The 22,599-nt window shown below is 40.9% G+C and overlaps 1 protein-coding gene across 2 annotated transcripts in view; it reads left to right on the forward strand.

Annotated features, from left to right (window-relative positions):
- Positions 1-2,285: 2,285 nt before the first annotated feature.
- The window catches only part of LOC148016476 (Polynucleotidyl transferase, ribonuclease H-like superfamily protein), a 34,407-nt gene continuing 14,093 nt past the window's right edge, over positions 2,286-22,599 (forward strand). Inside the window, exons 1-7 of one of the 2 annotated variants that reach the window (XM_087663620.1) lie at positions 2,286-2,869; positions 13,673-13,749; positions 14,020-14,075; positions 14,163-14,190; positions 14,442-14,523; positions 14,693-14,748; positions 21,037-21,129. In XM_087663620.1, coding sequence (XP_087519746.1) covers positions 2,341-2,869; positions 13,673-13,749; positions 14,020-14,075; positions 14,163-14,190; positions 14,442-14,523; positions 14,693-14,748; positions 21,037-21,129 — 921 coding nt within the window. In that variant the 5' untranslated portion in view covers positions 2,286-2,340. The remainder of the gene's footprint in view (positions 2,870-13,672; positions 13,750-14,019; positions 14,076-14,162; positions 14,191-14,441; positions 14,524-14,692; positions 14,749-21,036; positions 21,130-22,599) is intronic. The other variant, XM_087663621.1, reaches the window with a different exon arrangement.

A 22,599-nucleotide genomic window follows, 5' to 3' on the forward strand; every position in this document is an offset into this window, starting at 1 on the left:
GTTAAAAGCAAGGAAAAAGAACTTGAAAAAATGTCATTGTCAAGGACAAATCAATTAGATGGAACTGCTTTGTGAGGATAAGTTTAAAGGCTCATTTTCACCTTTTTGTTAGTGTTAGAAGAAATTAGGCCAAATTAGTAGATACTCAAATGTTACATTAGACCACACCTGGTTGTGTCCCATTGGCCTATTCACTAATTTTATCATTAATAAACATTAATTAAAAGGGTATTTTCTCGCAAAATTGGCCATAATGGACATAGACAAGGGGGACATCTCTCTCCCAATATATTAGCCAAAGAGCCACCCTAGGATTGCTCCTATGTGTAGGTAGATATGATAGCATGCAAGTTGAATAAACAACTACGTGATTACCTTTGGCTTGTCTTTTACACACACACGTGCGCGCACTCGTGCACGCACGCACGCACACACACACACACACACACACACACACACACACACACACACACACACACACACACACACACACACACACACACACACACACACACACACACACACACACACACACACACACACACACACACACACACACACACACACACACACACACACACACACACACACACACACACACACACACACACACACACAGAGGGTGTGTACATGTGTGTGAAAAGAAAGAGAGACTTTAGCTCGAGCATATGCATTGTTCCATTTGAAAAGCTACCTATTGGATGAGATGGGAATCAAGGGCATCTGTAGCTTGAACTCTACTGGACCTTTGCATGCCTAGGGTGGGACAATCTACCAATGCGACAAAGAAGACTACATGACACAAAACCTATGGCTAATATAGCTTTCATTTGTCTACTTGTGCAATCTAATATACTCCATTAAGTCGCTATTCGATATTCTGTTTGCATTTCATCTCAAATGTGAAGAGTTGTACTGCCATGCTAGTAATGAGGCAAATTTTTACTAGATACTTCATCCCCCCTAGTCCCCCAAACACACGCACGCACGCGCACACACACACACAAAACATTTATTGAGGTCAAAGTCGGCCGATGAGACATAAGCATGTACAATGATGATAATGTGGAGCTATATACATTTAGCTCTATAGCTGGGTATGAAGATACAATAATCACTACCTCCACCCAATCAGAATCAATGGGCAATGTTATACATCCCTAAGGAGATAGTATAAGAGTAATATTTGGTTTGATCTCCCAGCTCTACCATGTAGTATTGGTCATGGCACTAACAAATCTCCCTCATCTCTCTCTAATGTAACCTCTTTGCCTAGTATCCCTACCTTTGTGGTTGCCATGCTCTTTGATCATCTCAGCTCTCTAAACTATCACCCCTCTCTATGCAAGTATTGTGTGTGGTCATTGTCTAGAAGAAATTAATGACATGTGATTGTTTGTCTCTCATGTGTGTAGTCCCATCCTCTAGTAATGATGCGAGGGGCCTCTGAATCTCAAGAATAACTAACCTAAGCGGTGTTGGTCTAGTGACTACATGAATGATTTGAGAGAGGTTTCCTCCTTAAAGAGTGTGGAGTATCTGACATGGACTATACTACTATATGCTTTATAACTACATATGTAGTGCTCCTCACTTTCCATCTCCTCCTAACATGGTTTGTAGTGCTCCTCACTATACTACTATAGGCTTTATAACTACATATGTAGTGCTCCTCACTTTCCATCTTCTCCTAACATGGGGTTTGTAGGTCCACTCACCTCGAGGAATAGGAGCTACTCTCCCTATCTCGATCTTGAGCCAATGAGATGAAACCCTGAGTTGGCCAATGTGTACTCGTATCTCATGTGGCATGTAGACATCCAAGTATTTAGGTCTCACAATGAAACCATATGAAGTGGTTTCTGTTTGTGGGAAGGGGCTTCTGAGGTGAGATTGATATGTGCTGCATGTGGAATTGATAGAGATCTTGTCGCATTACCAAGCTCCTTTTTGAGTGGGAGAGGTGTATTGGGGGGGGGGGGGGAGTCAAGGTTTGTACTAGATGGGGGAGATGGTCCATGTTGACCCCATATCCCTGCTCACTTGTGTATACTATGAAGTCTTGTGTCTTGCCTGGCCAACTGTTGGGAGGCTTACATTGCTCTCTTGGGTAGTTTGTTCGGATTCTTTGAAGAGAGAGAGAGAGAGAGAGGGGGGGTTGGGGAGAAGGGGGATGATGGCCTAGTGACGCATTGGGTCTTGTTTTCTTTTACATTTTTTTCGTTTTCGTAATTAATATAATTACCCATTACGAAAAAAAGAAAGAAAGAGAAAAGGGGCGGGGCGGTGTCGGGGAGTATTAAATGTCAAGCAAGGCAGCTCAGGTTTCTGCGAGGTTGCATGGCCACATCCAACATATTCTCTGTGCTGTCCCTGGATGCAGACGCCGCCGATCCCGAAGAAAGCACCACATCATCATCCTCTTCATCGTCGTCTTCTTCTTCCTCAGCAGCTCCTCGTTTCTCCTTCAGCTCCAGCATGCCCGGCCCTGCCAAGTCCGCCAAGAAGAAGAAGAAGAAGAAAAAAAAGAGCGATTGCGATAATAATGACCTCGACCCCCTCGTACCCACCCTCGCCAAGTTCAACATAGGCCTTGTCAATGGCAGCCTTGGTCCCGGCAGCTCTGTGGACGAAGAGGCGATGGCTTTACCCCTGCCGCTGCAGCAGCAGGCTGCTGCTCCGTCGCCACCGTCGCAGCAGAAACCAGACAGCTTGGAAAACAAGTCTGCATGCTTGGCCCCTCATGACAGGCAACCTGCATTAGCTAGGGATGGTACAGACCCCTGTTCAACTACCCATGGCAATAAAAATACAGAGTGTGCCAGTTCCCTAAAGTGGCCCCTTGTTTGGATTGACCTCGAAATGACAGGTATGGAAGACTACATGAAGACGCAGTATTTATTCAGCAATTCTGGAATGGTTGTCTGTGGCTCTTTTGTGATGAGATGGCCCATATCTGTTTAGTGCTGTTCATCATTTGTTAGTGTACACAATCTGTTGCCAATGTTGGTTTTTAGCCGATTCAGGAGGTAAGCTAGAGTTGATGAATGTACATCTCCAGTCTTGCTTGGTTTTGGCTAGGTTTATTTGGAACCAAAAGACTGTGTTCTTACCCGTGCTCCTCAGTGACTCATTCACTTGCAGTCTTCTGGGGCAGGTCCTATTGGAGTGAGGGAGTTGGTGCCAGTGTCTACAACCAGTGACTCACTATTATATGCAATTGTCTCACGTTTGGTATATGGATCCCATTTTGTGAGCATATCTTTGAGTTCTCGCTTTGTAGTGTTCCTGTGTTCTTCAGTTTTCTTCTCTCTCGTGTTGTGTAGTCTATTACAGTAGTCTTCTACGCCTCCATTGCGGCACCCACTTTTGACAGTTGTCTGTGCTGTTTCTGTAGCCTCTCCTTAAAGTTGGTGCTGCCCAGCTTGCCATTGTGTCATTAGCTCCTCTAGTCCTGGTGCTTGCTCTTGATGGTTACACCCCCTATCTTACTGTTGCATTTGGAACAAATAAGCCAGCTAGCCTAGATTGGAGCTGCTGCTAGCCTTTCAGCCCTTGTGTTTTGGCTCAGCATACTTATGTTTGGGTTCTCCTTATCAATGACATCAACATCCTTATTTTTTAAACTCAGGATCTTTTACCAAAGAACACTTGTGACAACCCAAGGAGCCCAAATTTGTAGAGATATTAGCCTATCTATCCTTGTGCTACAGATTAAGGGGCAGCGATGTTGAGGCCAATCAAATGTTGACTGTCCACGATCTAAGTGGTAAAATATTAATTCCATATTTGTACATTTAACGAATGATGCTAGTGCTGTTTAATCAGTTCATTTACCACCCTATCCAAGAGCGAAGATTAGTTTCATAAACCATGCAATCCATGATAGTTGCAAGATAGCCTTTAGAAGAGCATTGGCTTTGATACTATGTGGAGATATGCTAGGGTTTGTAAAATAAAACATGAAGTATATGACCATGATTGAAACGCAATAAACAAAGGTGCTAACACAAAAGGCAACACTCAAGAATGAATATAAACTGCTCCTTGGGATGCATGCTGAACCCAAAAATCGGAAAGGGCTCAAATTTCTTGCACCAATGTTGAAGAAATTTTGCAACCTTGGCAATTTCGATGGACATTTTTGGACGAGAGCTCAGATTGGGCAATAGTCCTAGATTTCCTCAAAGAAAATTTAAGAAATTGGGTAAGTTGAAATTAGGGATGAGATGAGCAGGAAGGATGAGAAATTGCACAAATTTTTAAGAACTCCGAAATTCAAATCTCGAGGGGGGTTGTGTTTTTTTCCCCTCGAGATTTGTAGAAAATGGTGGGCAGGGTTGAGAATATCATGAGTAGGGCTAAGGGAGGCCGTATGTGCAGGGCTATGCACAAGATTATGCATGAGATTATGTGCAGATTGAAAACAACAATAGCTTCTCCTTGATAATAGTAGTTTCTCTCTAAAACATCAGCTCCTTCCTCCAAAACAATAGCTCCTCTTTCTTTGTCGAATGAGTGGATTTCGCATGGGTGGCATCGGTTGAGCGGTGTGTAGCTTTGATATCAACTGTTGGAAAAATGGAGAGAGAGAGAGAGAGAGAGAGAGAGAGAGAGAGAGAGAGAGAGAGAGAGAGAGAGAGAGAGAGAGAGAGAGAGAGAGAGAAAGAGAGCATAAGACAATGAGAGTGGACAATAGTCCGTACTAGAATGTTAGAATAAAAGCACAATACGTCTTAAGTAAGTTAAACCTATCCCTAACTCAATTGGAGTTAATTTAACTTTGGAGTCTAGTGTCACTACTTTTAAAGTCCTAGATACACAATACTTCAACACTTCAATAAGTGTACACACCACACAAATTACATTGGGCATTGTCCAAAATTGGCAAATTCTAATAGTTTATTCATTGGAAATCACAGTCCTGGTCTTTCCACGTGTGTCCTAAAATGACATTGTCCATCACGTTACCCATGCTTAGCTTACTTATTTCTTGTTGCTTTTGCCTTGGATTGCTTCTATCTTGAAGGATCTTACTAGACACATTCGTTTTATATTATGGAAAAAGGACTCTTTGTATATTGATATTTGTTGGATCTCTTGAAGCCATGTTTGCACCCCTAAAAGTAGGGGAGGTGGGGCTATTCTGAATGCGAAGACTCATGTGGTTGCTCTTTGGTGGTCTCTCATTCATGCTATGTGCATTGATTTGCACACTTGGGTTTCTACTACTCATTTCTTTTTGGAAGACCGAGGATTGGGTTCTTGCAGGATGGGTTGATCTCGAAAAGGCTTTGGCTAACCAAGTGTATCACCTTATGATTAAGGATCACCATTGGTTGGTCACCAAGGCCAATGCTGTTTGGGGCTTGCATAAATCTCACATTTGGTGGAAAATGATTGTCATGGAGGGTTGGCTCAACAATACTCCATGTAAATGTAAGGTCTTCCTTTGGCGCATGATGGTTGGTGGGCTTTCCCTTGCCTCGGCCCTTTTCAAATGCTAAATCTCGAATGGCAATTGTTTTTTTTGTCTCACTAGTGTGGAATCCTCTTGCCACAGATATCTTTCATGTCCTTTGACACACAAATTTAGACATTTTGTTTAATATTTGGAGGGTTGTGGTTGGCAAGTTGCTATACCCTTTCAATTGTGTCTTTGCCATGCTCAAATACTGCACTCTAATACAACCACATATGAAGATTTTGTTTTACTTTCTTTGATTTTGAAGCTGTTGGCACAATTGGGTCACTTGGAATACCTTTATGTTTGATTTTCCTTCTGGTGTTCAAAGACATTGTGCTAGGCTAAAGGGTCTCCTATATTGGCAGCTAGCTTTTATTCAACACACTGATATTCTTTCTAGGGAGGACTTGGTTCCTTGGCTTACAACAATTTTGACTACTTTGCCATGACTATTGTACTCTTTTGTCTTGTGACTTTTCTACTCTTTCAATAAAATTTAACATGAATATAATCTCATTACTCATTACTCATTGTTGGGGATAAAGGTGTCTCCGCCTAGCCACCCGTGTATTACTACACTGACAGTCATTGCCACTGCACATTGCAGGTGGCGGGCGCCTGTCACCATCACTTTATTCTTTATTCTTTTAGTGACAGTTTGAATAAAGGAAGGCCCGGTCACACATTGTGACTGTTGGAGTTCCTATTTCTTGTCTCTCTCTTTCTTGCTCTTGCTCTCCCGTCATAGCTCTCGCGTGCAAGTTTCGATCCTTCTCACCTTTCAACTAGTATCAGAGCTCGGCTTCCGGACTCTTGAGCTTGGCCCGTGGCATTCTCAGCTTCCCATTGACTCCCCACTCGCATTGGGTCTCCTTCCTGGCAGCCATAGCTTATTCTCTTGAGCTCCCGTCACTCCCCGGCTTCTCGAGCTTTTTCCCGGCCTATTGAGGCACCATTAGGGCATTGACATTGAGGTATTGCTTCATTATTTCAGAGTTTTACTTCAGTCCACAGGTCTAGGTAAACAGGGTTTTCATAGGTTGCAGGCAGCCATAGCTCACACCTCTTGGAGCTTCCTTCACCTGGATCTTGCTTCCAGCCTATCAAGGCTTGTTGAGGCTTGGTATAGGCCTTCTTTGGCCCCCATTTGTGCCCCCTTTGGGCCCCATTGTTGACACATGGGACAACAGACCCCCTAGCCAGCTCACGTTTTTTTTGCGTCTGTTTCAAAATCTGGCCCAAAAATCACTCTTTTTGTCATATCTCGGGTATTCGGAATCTGATTCAGGCAAGGTAAGAGTCTAAGTTGGGGTTTTGGCACGCTCCAGACGTGATGGTGATGTTGGATTTGCCAAATTCTGATGACAGAATATTCTGCAACAGATTTCAAGTCTGAGACAGCATGTACTTGTATGCCTATGGCTTATGTGATGCTTTTACTGATGTCTATTAATACCGGATCACTTGTGGATGTTATGCCTCTTATGTGAGACGCATTTGGAGCTGATTCAGCTCAGTCATTGACTATTTTGAAAAATCCCAGATCTATCCAAAATAGGGCAGCCACCTGTTACTTCAATTTTATGCTTATAGGTCTTGGCATTTGATGTCCGATTATGCTCGGTTGGTGCCTATACATACGGCAATGTATGCCTATGGATTTGAGCTTGGATTGAGCACCGATTTGCTCAGTTTACAAAGGTTATATGCAGCTGGAAACTTCAGGGCTGAAGCTATTTATGCTACAGTTGGGCTATGAATATTGGTCACGGGTTGCTCCTGGCTACTCGGTATGATGTCATGATGTATTTGGACTATGCCACATGTCTTGTTTATGCTCCGGAATGCTTTTGAGCTGAGATTAGAGCTCGATTTGGGTTTGACTGTCACTTCTTTGCAGCTAGCATTTCATCTATGACATGGTTTATGCCTAGGCTACCCAGTACGGGTTATGATATCTTGGTGAATGCTTTATGCTTTGGCTGTGGATGGTAGTTGTTTGAGCTCGTCTCGACATTCATTTGAGTATTCCCTTGAGCAGTTGGACATTGACTTGGACCTTAGATGCTATTGAGGCATTGTCTTGGTTGCCTGTTTTTGGTACTTTAGCTTGGTTTGCTTGAGCTGTTGAGCTCGTTTATCTGCTTTCCTTTTTTGTGCCAGTGGGAGCATCTTGTATGCTTGACCGACATTGAGCAGGAGGTTTATGCTATTTTGAGTATTTTGCAGATACTTGAGACTTTGGAATCTCTTACACTTAAATGTTGCATGGTTCATGCATTGATATCTTGGAGTTACTTTTGATCTGAGCTTGGGCTTTGTACTCTTGTGAGCATACACCTACTGGTATCAAGTCTTGCCAGTGTTATGTATACTTTGTCCTATTGTCCAGGGGGTATACCTACTCACTGACGGATGCTTTGGTGACATGTTTTGGTGTTTGCTCAGGGTCTTGATGACTGTTTAGTGTTGATTTATGCTCGTTTATGGCTGTTCATGTCTTGGCTGTCATTTCTTGACTTGGTGCATTGATTTGGTTAGCAATTGCTTCTCACAGTACCATGCTGTTATTTATTACAGCAAGCATATAACTCTGGACTGATATGGATTTTTCATGCTGAAATATTTTGAAATGATGTACTTTCACTAGTACTTGGTGGGCAGCAGCTTTGGTTACACTTTTCTCGCCATTTTCTCTCGATTTTGGTGATTTTTTGGTCATTTTCTGTAGTACACAGCAAGTAATTTTGAACTTCTATAGTCTTCCAGCCTGCATTATGGCGAGTTTGTCCATCGATCATGCTATTTTCAACATCACTAAGCTTGATGGTATGAATTACTCTTATTAGAAGAGTCAGATTTGGCAGGTATTGGTGCAGAAATCGTAGATCGAACCATTGAGGTTCAGTGGGCAGCCGCTTGCAACTATGCCAGATGAGGAATGGTTTGAGCTTGATGAGTTATGTAAGTCCACTATTGTATTCAATAGAACATGCTCATTACAATGTATTTGAGGAAGAATAGAGTGCATGGCAGTTGTGGAATAAAATCACAATCTCTATGACAAGAAAAGTCCAGCGAGTCAGATGTATTGGTTGAAGTAGCTTATGGATCTGCGGATGAAGGAGAATGTGACCATGTCTGCTCACTTGAGCCAGTTCCATGCTATACTCAAGAACTTGACTTCGCAGGACATCACTTTTGCAAAGGACGTCACTCCTCTTTTTTTGCTTGGTACTCTTAATGAGTCATGGGATGTATTCCATACTGCATTATGTGTCTCTACTGCTACCTTGAAATTATCTGATGTTGAGAGTGCTCTTCTGCAGGAAGAGGTTAATCGTAAGAATTTAGATGCCTCTCGTATGTCGCAATCTATGACAATTAGAGGCAGGAATGATGGGTATGGAAAGCATGGCAGTGGTAGTGGCCGTGGACGGGATTCTTAGAAATCTCGGTCCAAGTCTCGTGGGAAGTCACGTAGCAAATCCCGTGGCAGGAATGCAGATGTTACTTGTTACAATTGTGGGGAAAAGGGCCATATTAGACCACAATGCCATGAACTACGCAACGAAAGGTGCAAAGATAAGGGGAAAGACAAAGTGCAGGATAAGTCTTCTAATCGCAGCATAGTGCCTGCAAAGTCCAGTGTTAAAATTGAAGAGATTAATGTTATGCAGCCTGAGGATGTTGATGATGATTATATCCTTGCAGCTTCTTCTAGTGCTTCGCAGATGACAGAGATACACTCTATGTATGCACAGTGTTGACTCTTGGACTCAGGTGCGTCCTTTCATGTGACACCTTGCCGAGAGTGGTTTCATTTAGACCGTACTGTTTCGGGTTATGTGCGCTTGGGTGATGATAGCTCTCTTGACATCGTGGGCATTGGTGATGTTAGGTTGCAGTTTCCTTCTGGCAGTAGTTTTGTTATGCAGGATGTACGTCATGTACCTGCTTTGATACGTAGTCTCATGTCAGCTGGACAACTTAATGATGTAAGTTATCATGTATCTTTTGGAGACTCTACATGGAAGATCACTCGTGGCAGACTTGTGATTGCGAGAGGTGCTAAGGTTGGCAACCTCTATCCCTTGATTGTATTCGCTTCTTCTCTTGATCATGTTTTGTTTGTGGGTTCTATTCCACATGTATCTCTTTGGCATGCTCTTTTGGGCCATATGTCTTTGAAGGGAATGAAAATGCTTTCTAGTTTGCAGTACTTATTGCCCCTTGATTATGCATGTTTTGATTCATGTGAGCATTGTCTTTATGGCAGGTAGATTAGGTCTACGCATAAGAAGTCTGGTAGGCCACACATGAGTGAGCCCTTGGCATTGGTACATTTGGATGTCTGTGGGCCCATGCCTTGTCAGTCTATGGGTGGTGCAAAGTATTTTGGTACGTTTATAGATGATTTTTCACGGAAATTTTGGGCTTATCCCATTAAGCTGAAATCCGATGTCTTGGCTGTGTTTCAGAGATGGCTTGCATTGGTTGAGAACCAGTCTGGGTATAGGCTAAAATGCCTAAGAACAGATAATGGAAGTGAGTATGTCTCACGTGCTTTTGAGCAGTTATATGATGAGAGAGGTATTAAGCATCAGTTGACTGCCCCCTACACCTCCTCCCAGAATGGTTTGGCTAAGCGGATGAATAGAACCATCCAAGAGTGTGTACGCACTATGCTTAGCTATGCAGGCCTACCACAGAGCTTTTGGGCTGAGGCAGTTAATACAGTTGTGCATATCATAAACAGATTACCTTCTAGTGGTTTGGATTTCTAGGTTGCCGAGGAGATATGGACTGGAAAACCTCTCTTATGCGCATCTCCGTGTCTTTGGATGTGAGGCATTTTGCCATGTGCCTAGGGATAAGAGAAGTAAGTTGGATCCTAAGAGTGTCAAATGCATTTTCCTTGGTTATGGAGATGCAGGCGAGATGGGTTACCGTCTCTGGGATCCGCAGGCGCGGAAAGTCATCTGCAGTCATGATGTAGTCTTCCATGAAGATAAGATGCATAGGCAGCCTGAGAGAGTTGTTGAGATCCACAGGGTCATATTTCAGGAGGAGCCGAGAGCTCCCGCACAGCCAGTTGGACAGCCTACAGCTGTAGCAGATGCTCATGGTCAGGGTGTTGGACACGCAGTTGGGTAGGCAGGAGAGCCTGCCGTGAGACGGTCTACTAGAGATAGACATCCACCTGATAGATTTCAGCCCTCGATGCATTGTCTTGGTTACAGATGTAGGAGAGCCTTTCACTTATGATGAGGCTATGTGCAGGGGTGACAGTCACTTCTGGGAGAGGGCTATGTAGTCTGAGATAGACTCCTTGCATAAGAATGACACTTGGGATTTGGTTTCCTTGCTTACGGGCAAGAAGGCTTTGCCATGCAAGTGGGTGTACAAGCTGAAAAGTACGCCTGGATACCCCAAGCCGGTATACAAGGCTAGATTGATAGCAAAGGGTTTTAAGTAAGAGCATGGTGTGGACTTTGATGAGGTTTTTTCTCCTGTGATTAAGATGACCACCCAGCGCTTAGTCTTGGCTTTGGTTGCTCAGCTTGACTTGGATTTATACTAGATGGATGTCAAGACGGCTTTCTTACATGGGGACTTGCATGATGAGATTTATATGGAGCAGCCTAAGGGCTTTGCAGAACCTGGCAGGGAGCACCTAGTGTGCAAATTGAAGAAAAGTCTTTATGGCTTGAAGCAGACACCTAGGGAGTGGTATTATAAGTTTGATGGCTTTATGTAGTCACAGGGCTACAGCAAGAGTGCTATGGATCTGTGTCTTTACACGAAGAAAGCCCGTGATGGTTGCACGGCCCTTTCTACTATAGAGGCCGAGTATGTTACAGCCATTGAGGCTTGCAAGGAGGCCATTTGGTTGGGTCGTTTGGTTGCTGACCTTGGTATTGATGCTATCCCTACACTACATTCGGATTCTATGAGTGCTATTTAGTTAGCCAAGAATCCGAACACATTTGAGGTGAGATATCACTTCATACGTGGGGTCATTGAGGATAAGTCTGTTGACCTTATTAAGATCTCGACTGGCTAGAATCTTGCAGATCTGCTCACGAAAAGCCTCTCGTTAGAGCGCTTTGCCTTCCTCAGGAGGTTGATGGGCGTGGGATGAGATGACTTCTTTCCTCATCCTGTAGTACATGTGTACATGTTGTATTGTCTTTTTTTCATTTTTCTTTTCACTCCTCACTAGGGCAGATTCGCCTTTAAGTGGGAGGTTGTTGGGGGTAAAGGCGCCTCCGTCTAGACGCTCGTGTATTACTACACTGACAGTCATTGCCACTGCACACTGCAGGTGGCGGGCGCCCGTCACCATCACTTTATTCTTTATTCTTTTAGTGACAGTTTGAATAAAGGAAGGCCCGGTCACACATTGTGACTGTTGGAGTTCCCATTTCTTGTCTCTCTCTTTCTTGCTCTTGCTCTCCTGCCATAGCTCTCGCATGCAAGCTTTGATCCTTCTCACCTTTCACTCATTACGAGAGAGAGAGAGAGAGAGAGAGAGAGAGAGAGAGAGAGAGCAGCCTTCATTCCGTGGATGGGTGGTAAATCTTTGATTACAACTTAATTACAACAGCAAACAATAAATGCAAATTTGAAAATACAAATTTATCTTCTGATCTTGGACAATGCATACTCGATTGGCCCCAAAATTGGCGTCCCTTTCGGTATTTCTTTAGCTTTATTGAAGAAGAAGTTGATTTACAATGGGATTCTCCCGATCCCCTTTGCGATCCAAACTCCCCTTGCTGTTCTAAGTGACTAGCAAGTCTTCAATTTGTTTTACCCCTTGATTCGGGCACTTAATTGGTCTTCACCCACTTCATAGACGATGGAAATGCCTCAAATTCAATGACTGGCTAGTCCTCCACCCGAATTTAGCTGAAATTCACCTTCAGCCTTGAAAAGTCCAAGTCTTGGAGCTTCCAATTTTTGGCACGCTTCTCGAGGCTGCTACTAAACTCTAATTTTTACTATAAATTAGGGTTTATAGTAGAGAAATTTGCAAATTCTTAGCCTCCAAGGGTCTAAATGCTGAGATCTTTGGAGCGAGGTTGTGAAATGGTTGGAAGATGAGAGCAAAAAGATGTAGAGAGAGAAAATTCAGAGTTTTGTTTGAAAATTAGTCAAATGCAGCTGTTGCCTTGCCACAATAGCATTAAATGTTGTCGCATACAGCCGAGATATCCAAATCATCTGTCACCTTGTACCTGGATGCAATTGCCCAGCTGTGGAGAGTCCGAATCTGCAATCGTCTCCTCAAAACTCACTTGTGGCTGATTGCAATGACCGAAAATAGGTTGGCCATGGCTGATCCCAGCTCTCCCATACTTGCTACAGCATGAATGATCCCGTTTTTCATCTTCTTCAGCCTTTTACCAGTCTATATGGGCAAGTTTGCCAAGTGGCAGCCTTCCCAAATGGTTTTTTCAGCATTATCCATAATTAAATATTAATTTTCAGCTTTTAATTATTGAAAATTAATCTAATAAATATTTTGGTGCAAAAAAAAGACTAGCCAATAATTAAATTGTTTAGGCATCTTCCACTCTCAAGTCTCTTTGTGCCATCTTTGACCATTAGATCGGCGTTAGGTACCATTAAACGCCACATCTTTAGTGTCACCAAATGAAAGACCTAGGCTAACAATTGACACCAGATACCTTTAAGTACTTGTGCAACATAACTTATAACAACTTTTGCCTTTGACATCCTGTGATTTTCTTGGGTCTTGGGCTTGTAAATTTACTCCAACTCCAGTTGCTCCTTACATGTGCAACATTTACTTAATCGTGTGATTAAAAATTAATCAACATGTTAAGTGAGGTTTCAAAAATACATGTCCTCACAAGAGAGAGAGAGAGAGAGAGAGAGAGAGAGAGTGTGTGTGTGTGTGATATTGTCCAATTGGGACTCTTATTGTCAGTCATATAGTTGGTTTGTATTTTGTGTTTTTAGTAATTAATACAGTTAGAGAGAGAGAGAGAGAGAGAGAGAGAGAGAGAGAGAGAGAGAGTTAGTCATGCTGCAGTCATAGTTCGTTTATATTTTTTGTTTTTAGTAATTAATACAGTTACCCGAGAGAGAGAGAGAGAGAGAGAGAGAGAGAGAGAGAGAGAGACCTTCTATGAAAAAAAAGAGAGAGAGAGAGAGAATATCATGCTGCTGCAGGCCTAAATTTGGACACTGATAAAATTTTGGAGATTGCGTGCATCATCACAGATGGAAGGCTGCAAAAGATCATTGAGGTTGTTGCTATTTGCCATCCTTCAACTTAAATGACTTAGTTTTCGAATTGAATAGGTTACAACACTTTGGATAAGGTTTTGTTTTGGTCAGGCTGCATTGCAAGATCGTCAGTTATGTTATTCTGTTGATGTCAGCACAGTGAGGCTTTAAGTGAGAGTCTTTTTTATGATCAATTGTGCATCTATAAAGGAAACCCTATGCTTATATGAGATATTTGTTAGACGTACCATGTGGGACAAATGATTTATTTAGGCAAACCATACCTGCAGGCTAGTTACACCTATCATCATACCCTTGAACAGCTAGTCATCAGGAATTCGATAAAGTATGTCAATTTTGCTACATTTTAGATAATTCTTGAACTGTCATCTTTTGCATCGCTCTGAGAATTCATCTGCTGATTGGTCAACAGGGAGGGAAGCCCTTTAAAATACTATAAGGTAGGTGCAGTGCTTTTCATTTGTTAGTTTCTGTTTTTCAAAATTTCGGCACTGGACTGCTTTGAGGAATGACTTGCACTTGCACATATCTTTAACTTTGACAGCTCTATGTTTTCCAATCACAGTTTACCAAATAGACATGCAGTGTGTCAAAGCTGTTGTAGCAAGCGTCAGTATGATCAAGTCCTGTGCCAGTAAAATCCAGATTGACATGATCTTTGCTTCTTTGGCACTCAATTGCATTTATTTAGGGGCCAGACTTGATGATAAATCAGCCTGAAGAATCACTGGCAGGGATGGGAGAATGGTGCCAGCTTCATCACACTGCCAGTGGTAAGCATACATCAGCTGCTCGGTCAACAAAAATTTATTATAATAGCAGTGCAAGGGTACTTCACTACCATTAAAATTACATGTGATTTTTGGCCACTTTTCTTCAGGTCCCAATTGTCGTCTAATACCAAGGAGCTGCATGTCTGTTCTTGATATGTTGTGCACCTAGGGCTTGTTGAAGGCGTACGGAAAAGCAAAGTGACAGAGAGGGAAGCTGAAGTACAGGTTGGTTTTAAGCTGATGATGCTAGTCTGAACTTTGGTACTTTGATTTGCTACAATGGGCTTTCCATTGTACAAGCCTTAAGTGAATTAGTATTTACTTGAAACAACTACATTATTAAATGTTTCGACCTTTTGCCTCTCTGAGCAAGGTTTCTTTATGATTGTAAGATCTGCCTCTCTCCCCTTCAAAAATCACACACACCCTAAACACCTCAGATATGTAGGGACCTTGGAAGAGTGACTTGGTATTCCAACTCCAACTATGAAACTCTCGATTTACCCTTAAAAACTCTAGATGAAACCAACCTTCCTTTCGTGGATGGGTGGTAATTTTCTGATTACAACCTAGTTATAGCAGCGACATTTATTACAGAATTGAGAAACACAAATTAACTTACAATCTTGGACAATGGACATCCTGTTGGCCCCAAAATTGGTATTTCTTTTGGCATTTTTTTAACTTAATTGAAGAAGAAGTTGATGTACAATGGGATTTACCTAATCTCTTTTGGTATTTCAACTCCTTGCTGTCCAAAATGACCAACAAGTCTTCAATTTGATTTGTCTCTTGATTCGGACAGTCAATTGGTCTTCATTCGCTTTGATATAGATGGGAAATGTCCCAAATTCATTGATTTGTTGGTCCCTCCACTTGAATTGGACTAAAAAAAGCTTTAGCCCTGTTGAATCCAAGTTTTGGAGCTTCCAAGTTTTGGTATGCTTCTTGAAGTTGTTGCTAAACTCTAATTTTTGCTGCAGATTAGGTTACTTTAGAGAAATCTAAAATTTCGCAGTCTCCAATGATCTCAATGCTGTAACTTCGGAGCAAGGTTGTAGAAAGGCTAGGAGATGAGAGAGAATGCTGAGGAGAGAGAAATTTTAGACTTTCTTTTCGAAGAATTGAAGAAAATCAGCCATTTACTATTGTTGCTTTGTCTCAACAGCTTGTAGATGCTGATATCTATTGTTGATTGGTTTTCTCTTGCCCTTGACTGCCTCAGAAGGTCCTCCAATGGCTGCAAATTAGAAAACAACATCTCCCTTTTTTCTCTTGTAGATTGAATGCACTAAAAATGCCTCTCTTCAGTCTCTAAAGAGGGCATTTTTGACAAGTGACAGTCTTTTCAAATAGTTTTTTCAGCATTATCCATAATTAAATATTAATTTTCAATCTTTAAATTTTAAAAATTAATCTAATAATCATTTTGGTATCCAAAAAAATAATTTGACTAGCCAATAATTCAATTGGCTAGGCAACTTTCATTCTCGAGTGTCTTTGTGCTTTTTTGACATCAGAATGGCATTAGGTACCATTAAACGTCACTTCTCTAGTATCACCAACTGACACTTATGGCTAAATGAATGACCTAGGCCAACAACTGGCACTAGATATCACTAAGTACCTATATTACATAACTTATAGTAATTTTTGCCTTTGTCATTACGTGATTTTCTTAGGTCTTGGGCTCGTAAATTTACTCTAACGCTAGTTACAAAGATCTTATCCTTAGTTTGTAGAATAGGTGGTAGCTTCACCTTGAATGCAGCTTTGCTTGTAGAACTATGCACTGTGTTGTTGTAAGCAAACTCAACCAAGGGCAAATTCTACTCCCACAGTGTCTTGTGGTCTGAAACATAGCACCTCAAAAGATCTAACACTGGAATTTGCTTCCTTAGATTGACTATTTGTCTGTGGGTGGAAGGATGATGAGAATTTCAGTATGATACCCATATTCTCAAACAACCCCTTCCAAAATAAATTGGTCATTCGAGGGTATCGATTATTAATGAGCAACTTTGGCATGCCATGATACTTAAAGATGTACTGCAAAAACAATTGTATCATATGATTAGCCTTGATTTTCTTTCTTACCGAAATAAAATGGATTTGTTTACTAAGCCTGCAAATGATAGTCCATATCTCATAATTCCCTGTAGGTATCCTAGGAAGCTAAAAAATAAAGTCCATTGCAATGCTTTGCCAAGGCCTATTTGAAATAGGCTAGGGTTGTAACAATCCTGACATTTTTCACCCATCACATTTCACCTACTGACATACGATACATGTTTTAACAAATTGTTCTACATCATGTCTCAAAGCTGGCCAATAAAATAAATGCTCCATTGCCTTGATTGTGGCATCAATATCTTTGTGTCTTGTATACTGAGGGTCATGCCTTTTAGTGATAACTCTGAGCCTTAATTGTTTTGTGACACAGTCGTCCATGCATCATCAGAAATCCATCTCTTAGCACAAAATGTTTATGCCTTTGGCCATTGCAAAGCTGATCATAAACATTAGCAAAGTTCAAATTTGCAATATATTGCTCTTTCATGCTATCCAACTTAGTGTGATAGACCATGCTGATGGCTGAAATTTGTGGCTTACATGATAGTGCATCAGCCATAATATTATTTTCACTATCAATATGTATGATCTGAAAGTGAAACATAGAGAGAGAATTTGTCCATCTCATATGCTTCTTTAACAACTTTGTCTGCATCAGAAAGTACTCAAAGTTTAATGGTCTATTTGCACTGTAAAATCAACACCCAACAAATCATGCTTCCATGTAGATAGTGTATGAATTATAGCCAAGAGCTCTTTCTCATCGACTTGCAAATTCTTTTCTGCACCATGGAGAATTCGGCTCTCATAAGCCACAACTTGGCTAACGTGCATAAGAATAGTCCCAATGTTGTTACCACATGTATCACATTAAACTACAAATGACTTCTTTAGATCAGGCAACACAAGCATAGGATCTGAAGTTATCTTTTTTCTTCAACTTTTTAAATGTTGAAATTTCCATTACTGTCCATCTAAATGGCATATGCTTCTTTTGCAAAGCATGCAATGGAGATGCAATTTTAGCTAACTTGTGTATATACTTCCTTTAGTAAGAACATAAACCCAAGAAGTTGCGGATCTCATGCACATTTCTCAAAGGTGGCCATGATCGTATTACCTTTGTAGGGTCCATATGAATACCATCAACTGATACAAGATGTCCCAAAAAGTGGATTTTATGCAAGAAGAATTCACTTTTCTTGTCATTGATAATCAGCCTATGCTCATGCAATTCATTAAACACAATGTTCAAGTGTTTTCCATGCTCTGTTTCGTTCTTTGAATAGACAATCATGTCATCAAATAAAGTGCCCACAAATCCTCTATTTGGCTTGAAGATACAATCCATCATCTGATTAAAAATGGCAGGAGCATTCGTAAGTCCAAAAATGCATAACAAGAAACTCATATAATCCAAAAGATATCCTGAAAGCTGTCTTAGGCGTATCTTCCGATCTAATGCATATTTGATGATATCCACTTTTCAAATCTATATGGCTGAATATGGTTGTCCCTTGTAATCTATTCATAACATCATCGATTTGAAGAATTGGAAAGCAATTCTTTATCATGATCTTGTTCAAAGAATGTTAATCAATGTACATATTCCATGAACCATTCTTTTTCTGCACCAAAAGCATTGGAGAATAAAAAGGAGATGAGCTGGTCTGAATCAATCATTTTTCTAACAGCTCATTTACGTGACTCATAATCTTCTCCTGTTGGGTTACACTGGCTCTGTATGGTGGCTTATTAGGTGGGCTACTTTCAGGGATAAGATCTATGCCATGATCTTTTGGCCTTTTAGGCGGTAATTGCCCTGGAAGTAATTGAGAGAAGCAATCAATATACATTTTTAGAAATGACATCCGATCCTTCTTTAACTTAGATATGTTTCCAACATTCTCACTATCATCTTTATCCTTAGTAAAATCCAAGTGCGTTGAAAGATGATTTTTCATTACTTTAGAAATGGCAGCTGTAGATACAATAGGGACATATTCACCTTTTAACTTTACATCAAGTGTGAGTACCTTTTCCTTATGTTGAATAGTGATATTTTTTGCACGAGAAAAAATCATTGCATGCATATGGTGATACCACGGTATATCAAGCAATACATCATAATCCTTAAGCAGAGTAATGAAGAATTCTTTGCTGTCCACATATCCCTGTATATGCAACTGAAGCTTTCTAATGAGCGGTGTGATGGGCTTTATATGGTCTTTACATGCCATTCCAACTTTTCCCATGGGTCCCATCTCATCCTCTTTGATGCCTAGATGGGCTGCCATGTCAACAGAGATGAGGTTAGTTCGTGTATCATTATCAAAGAAAATCAATGCATGCTAATCCCTAATTTTGCTCCATGCTCTACACAACTTAGTAGCATCATCATTGGGTTGATCGGTAACAACATCGGACACCAATCCCATTGATGTTTTGGGCCTATTGGGATAGTCCCTCACAATGTGTCCTTGTTCACAAATAAAACATTTATTTACAGCCATCAATTCCCTACGTTGTGCCAATGTTTTCTAGCTCTTTTTCAGTTGTTTTGGCCTTTTTTCAAGATGATTTTCAGACCTGCCCCTTTTCTAAGCCTTAAACAACTTTTTATTTGGCTTCTCACTCTCTAGGAAGCCGAATCCTTCCCACGCAGCAAAGCATCGGTTATAGGAGTAGTCTCTATGAGTTAAGACGCGCTAGACACGGTGGATTCAATGCAAAAATCCCTGAAGAATCATTCTAGACTTTTAAGTCTAACTTCCAAAAGCTAGAAGAATCATTTAGAAGGCAAACTAGTTACCATGAAAGTGTTTCATCGAAACATGCTCCAATTTATCAGCCACGAGGCATGATCAAATTACCAAAACAAAAAAGACATTGATTCAATGACTCAGCCACTCATGAATCTAGCTCCTAAGTAGGTGCAAATAATAAATACCCAGGTCACAATATCACAATGACTGTAATCTCAATAAAACAAAGTAAAAACCACGAAACAATGTCAAATGATGAGCGCTGAGGTGCTCTGTGAACAGTGCAGTGTGAAGGTAGAATATTTTTATTCACCTTCACTGAATGATGATGATGAACTCGATGAGGAATCCATGCCTCAAATTTTCAAGGCATTGCCTTCATCATTGAACTCTGGCTTTGCATCAGCCACATGCCAAAGTCCTGCAATATGCTCATATACCTCATCTCCCTTTGTAGATTTTGCATGAATGAGAGGAAGTGCTACATTTGCACAAGTCATTATTCAGCCTGTGACAATGTAGTTTTGTAATGTTTACTGTTAAGACATCATCTAGTGGTTTTTCAAGCAATGGTGGAATGCACACTAGTAAGGTTACATGTAATTGAAGAGCTTGTTGACTGTTGCCTAGTATATGCTATAGTTGCAGGCATGGTTGCTAAGAAACCTGTCTCATAAGGTTAGGAAACTTGTTTGGTACGTATGCGTTTCATAAACATATGAAACACCTATTTTTCACTTTCACAAATGCCATATCTTAAATGTCTTTCGACTTTTGTAATCATCATTTATCATGGATTTACTTAACACATAGACATGGATTTTGGCATTGATTGGAGGAGTTTTGTTTTGAGTTGTTATCCATGATGATTGCATATATTGATGGCTTCTTTTACAGCTAATGTTGATGTTGGGCATGGATAGTGGACCATGATGCATACAAATATTGATACTGTGTTGAATGTTCATTTGCATTGTTGTATAGAATAGTGAATAATGTCAATCGATGTTTTCTATGTCACAAAAGTCATATAGTATATGCATATAAGACTTTCACACTTTTTTATATCTCAAATGAAACGTGTTTCTAACATTTTATGAAACTTGTATGAAACCTGTTTCATACCTCCCGTTTCAGAAACCCTTGGCAACTATGGTTGCAAGGAACCAACCTGGCACACACAGGAAACCCAGCTCAAGATGTTGTCTATCTTAATTCCTGTTCCCCTGCCTTTAAGCCTTATCAACTTTCCTAGCATATGAGGAGTTTTAGCATTGATGTGATTTTCTGTATCTTTCATCTGTCAGCATCTCCTAATCAATTTTAACACGTCTTTTGGTCTTTTTCCCCTCCATTCTTGAGGGCTGGAGCTTGCTAACAAAATGTGGTGCTGTCAGAAGTTGTTTACTTTAAAGAATTGTTAACTACACTGAAGGGTAACTTTGTTTATTAGCTATCATTCAGACATTCTTTGTTAAAACATTGTCTTTGAAGTTTTTCTTGAAGCTGAAACTGAAATTTTGAACATTTAAAGAGCACATAACTTGTTTGTGCTTCCTTAAGGGAGGGTGTCCAAATTGGAAGTGTTTGGTTTTAAGGAGTGTTGTCATGAAGTAAGTGAGGGTTGCAAAATCTCAGCATTAAGTTAGCGTCTCAAAATATTTGTTTTATGCAGGTTCTGGAGTTTGTTCGTAAGCACATTGGATCTGGAACTGTGCAGCCATTGCTTGCTGGCAATTCTGTTTATGTGGATTTTATGTTTCTTCGGGTTAGTATGTGAAATTGATGTTTGGTGATATTTATTTCAATTAAGCCAAAATTACTATAAATGACCAACAGTCAAGGATTTTATGTTTTGATTCTGACCATTGGTGTTTTCTATATATCTTGTTTGTTCATAATTAGTCCTTGAGTTGTATGGGAACACTCTCACTTGGAAGTTAGAGACACACTTTCATGATGTGGCTAGCCTCACTTGAAGGAGACACAATCCCAAAACATTATTATTTAATGAAAAACACAAAAACAGTGCACGGATGATCTCCTGTCTATCCAATCATGGAAATTTTCCTCCATTTGGTCTAGGATTCAAACCTAGTCTCAACTCATCACTGCTGCATTGATAGTGAGCTAGTTTTCTCTAGTAAGTGTGGATTGCATTTCCAACAACCCACCTTAAGCCACACCTTGGTTGAGGTTCTAGTGCCACCTAAGCTCAGCAACTCGAGCTTTGATACCAAGTTAGTAAAACTAGGTGGGGGCTCTTATACCTCCTGTTCTCGGGAGGTCACTCATCCTAATACTGTTCACGCTAGCGTGTGTATAACTGGAAGTTTCCCATAATTGGGCTAGCCATCTAGCCCCCAAAAGGCGATGGATGATCTCCGGTCTATCCAATTATAGAAATCTTCCTCCATTTGCCTTAGGATTCAAACCTAGTCTCTACTCATTGCCGCCGCATCGATAGTGAGCTAGTTTTCTCTAGCAAGTGTGGATTGTATTTCCAACATATTCTTCAAATATTCAGAGACTTTACTTAAACACAAGTGCAAAAGAGAGTTGAAATGAGAGTTGTCAGAAGTGGAGTAGCAATGGAAGCGTAAACATCTGTTGAAACGCAAGACAAAAGAGAAAGGGAAAGAAAGAACTCTACATGCATAGACTCACACGAGTTGATATATCTGTTGACACCCTCTCTCAGATTATGGGTGATTTGATACAATACAATATTACAATGAGAATGAATCATAAACCATATAACCAGGTAGAACTAAGGATACCCAAGCAGTGGGTGATCAAGCCACCACCAAGGTGCCTCGAAGAGAACCTAATGTCGATGTTGATCGTACTAGCTCCTGATAATAGGAAGATCATAGCAAATCTTTGTTTTTGTCCCAATGTTTCTCAGTAGTATACATGACCAGCCTTTCAAAAATTCCTCTGTCCCCGCCTTTGGCCAGATTGCCAAAGTGTCCCCTTATGTGAGCTCATGACTAGGAACCAACCCCTCTCTTTGTCAAATAAACAGCCCATCATGAATTTGGATGCCAATCCTAGCTTTAGGATTTGAACCTGCCAGACTTCAATCAATGCATCAGGGAAGTCTCTCTCTGGATCCTGTGCATTTGTATAGATGTATAGATGAGGTGCGGTTGCCCCCTCTCACACTCCCTCTCTGGCACTGGAGAGCCGTGAGGAATGCCATCATCACCACCACTAGAAAGTAGCTGAGGAAGGG

The sequence above is a fragment of the Lygodium microphyllum genome, chromosome 23 (assembly GCF_053477565.2).
Source record: "Lygodium microphyllum isolate KBCC chromosome 23, Lygodium_microphyllum_v1.1.10, whole genome shotgun sequence".
Taxonomy (NCBI): domain Eukaryota; kingdom Viridiplantae; phylum Streptophyta; class Polypodiopsida; order Schizaeales; family Lygodiaceae; genus Lygodium; species Lygodium microphyllum.